Source organism: Tribolium madens, unplaced genomic scaffold, assembly GCF_015345945.1.
Source record: "Tribolium madens isolate multiple individuals breed KSU strain unplaced genomic scaffold, Tmad_KSU_1.1 Scaffold_20;HRSCAF=117;Tcas5.2_LG4, whole genome shotgun sequence".
Classification (NCBI taxonomy): Eukaryota; Metazoa; Arthropoda; class Insecta; order Coleoptera; family Tenebrionidae; genus Tribolium; species Tribolium madens.
Genome location: NW_025400985.1, coordinates 1,346,243 through 1,348,933, shown reverse-complemented (window position 1 = coordinate 1,348,933; position 2,691 = coordinate 1,346,243). Strand labels below are relative to the sequence as shown.

Below are 2,691 nucleotides of genomic sequence, written 5' to 3'. Positions count from 1 at the left end.
GAAACAAACAATTTTGGCCTAAAATTGACTTATTTAAACTTATTTTGAATATTATTCCAAAAATTCATCTGTTCCTGAAAAAAATTAGTTTTTCAGCGTCTCATTTTTTCCTGAAAATTAGTTATTTATTAATTAAACTAAAAATTTTTTTTTTCAAAATTGAAAAAAATTTTTGGCATAAAATAGATTTAAAATAAAACTTATTTTGGATATTATTGCGAAAATTCATCTGTTCCCGAAAAAAATTAGTTTTTCAGCGCTCAAAACTTGAAGAAATAAAGAGCAGGAGAAAATGTGGGAAGAAGCTTATAATTATCCAATTACAGATTTTTTTTAATAATTGTTTATAAATTTTCTTTCATTACATAATTTTTCCTTAAAAATTATTTATTTGTCATTTAAATTGAAATATTTTTTTTCAGAGTAATGCTCAACATTTTAAATTTAATTTGGGGCAAGTTTTAGGGGTAATAAATGAATTTTAAACTTAAAAAAAATTAACTTTGTGTATTATTCCTCAATAAAAAAAAGTCATTGTCTCAAGTCCAGCATTTCATGTCAAAATTGAGGCCAAAATGAGAGAAAAAAGCTTAAAACTACCCAATTACTGATTTTTTAAATAACTAATAATATTTCTTGCATAACAATGTTTTCCAGAAAATTAGTCAATTAAACTAAAAACTTTTTTTTCAGTAAAAACAAACAATTTTGACCCAACATTTTAAATTTAATTTGGGACAGATTTCAAGGGTAATAATTGAATTTTAAACTTAAAAAATGAAATTTATTTTGTGTATTTATTCCTAAATGAAAAAAGGAGTTTTTTTTTTAAGAATTTCAAGTCAAAGTTTCCAAACTAAAGGAAATATAAGAGCAATAAAAATATAGAAGGAAAAAGCTTGTAATTATTCAACTATTGATTTTTTAAAGAATTATTGATGAATTTTTTGCATTACAATTTTTAACTGAAAATTCTTTATTTATCATTTTTTCAGAGTTGATAAAAACATTTTTGATTAGAAATGAACATGTTCGACATTTTAAATTTAATCTGGGACAAGTTACTGATTTCCTAAATTTCTTTCAGTGCCTTAACTCAAAACTTAGGCCAGGCAGAACAAAAAAAATTGTAATTATCCAATTACAGATTTTTTAAACAATAATTGATGAGTTTTCTTACATTACAATTTTTCTCTGAAAATTAATTATTTATTATTAAAGTGAAACAATTTTTTCAGAGTTGAAACAAAAAACGACTTAAAGAGGACATGCTCGACATTGTAAATTTAATTTGGTTTCAGGAGTAATAAATAATTCGATTTTAAACTTCAAAAAAATGGAATTTACTTCGTATAATTATTCCTGAATAAAAAACGAAATTATTCAGTGTCTCAAGTCAAAATTAAAGCCAAATTGAAGGAAATGTAAGAGCAAGAAAAATGTAGACAGAAAAAGTTTGTAATCCAATTATAATTTTTTTAAATAATTATTGATGATTTTACTTGCATTGCATTAATTTCCTGAAAATTAGTTTGTCTGTTAATTAAACTGAAAACTTTTTTTCAGAATTGAAACAAACAATTTTGGCTTAAAGTGGATATGTGGATATATCAACATTTTAAAGTTATAATTTAAGACAAGTTTCAGAGGTAATAATTGAATTATAAACTTAAAAAAATGGAATTTGAATAAAAAATGTCTTTTTCAAAGTTTCAAGTCAAAATTTAGTCCAAACTAGGAGCAACATAAGAATAATAAATGTGGGAAGAAAAAGCTTGTAATTATTCAATTATTAATTTTTAAAAAAATTATTGATAACTTTACTTGCATTACAATTTTTTCGTGAAAATTATTTATTTATTATTTAGACTGAAATTTTTTTCAGAGTTGATACAATTTTTTTTGTTCGATTTTAAATTTATTTGAGACAGATTACAGATTTCCTAAATAAAAAAAAATGTTTTTCAGTGTCTCAAGTCAAAAATGAGACCAAAAAAGTGTGCAAAAACAAAGCTTGTATTTATTCAATTACAGTTTTCTTAATAATTGTTTATGGTTTTTCTTGTATTACAATTTTTTCCTGAAAATTACTCATTCAACCGCCATTTCGGCCATTTTTTCGTGAGATCACTTTCCAATGAATCCCTTGTGTAAAATCCCTGAAAAATGCCACTTACTGGTTGCTTTGAAATTTGACGAGTCATTCCCGCACCTCTCCCTGTTATACAAAAGTAGTTTGCAAGTCTTCCAAGGCCCGAAGTATCCCCGTTCTTCGTTTCCGCGTCCTGAAAAAAATTCAAATGAAAATTTTCAGCGTGTATGAAGTTACTTAGAAGTTGTCTCCAATATCGCGCTAACAGAAATAATATAAATGCAAAGTGTGAATCCCGAGGGTCCCGATGCGATGCACATAAAGTATTTCAAATTAAATTCGCCACCACTAAAATCTTTCCTGCCAGATTTTTCAGCCAAATAAAAATTTCAGACAATTTAACGTGTCATAATTTGATAAAAGCTAAATTGGCTTTCAACCAAATGAATTATTATTCACTAACTTTGTTAGAGAAAATGGATTTGTTTATTACTTTGAGAGCAAAATTTTAATGCAATACATACAGGGCGTCCCAAAAATAAGTTACAATACAAACTTGAGTTTTGTAGCATTTTTGGATGTAGATTTTTATGGCAATA

The 2,691-nt window shown here is 25.4% G+C and overlaps 1 protein-coding gene across 1 annotated transcript in view; it reads right to left on the bottom strand.

Annotated features, from left to right (window-relative positions):
- The window catches only part of LOC123005119, a 26,787-nt gene that overhangs the window by 4,402 nt on the left and 19,694 nt on the right, over nucleotides 1-2,691 (bottom strand). Inside the window, exons 2-3 of the mRNA XM_044398737.1 lie at nucleotides 2,178-2,285; nucleotides 2,132-2,145 (exon numbers count right to left, since the gene is read on the bottom strand). Coding sequence (XP_044254672.1) covers nucleotides 2,132-2,145; nucleotides 2,178-2,285 — 122 coding nt within the window. The remainder of the gene's footprint in view (nucleotides 1-2,131; nucleotides 2,146-2,177; nucleotides 2,286-2,691) is intronic.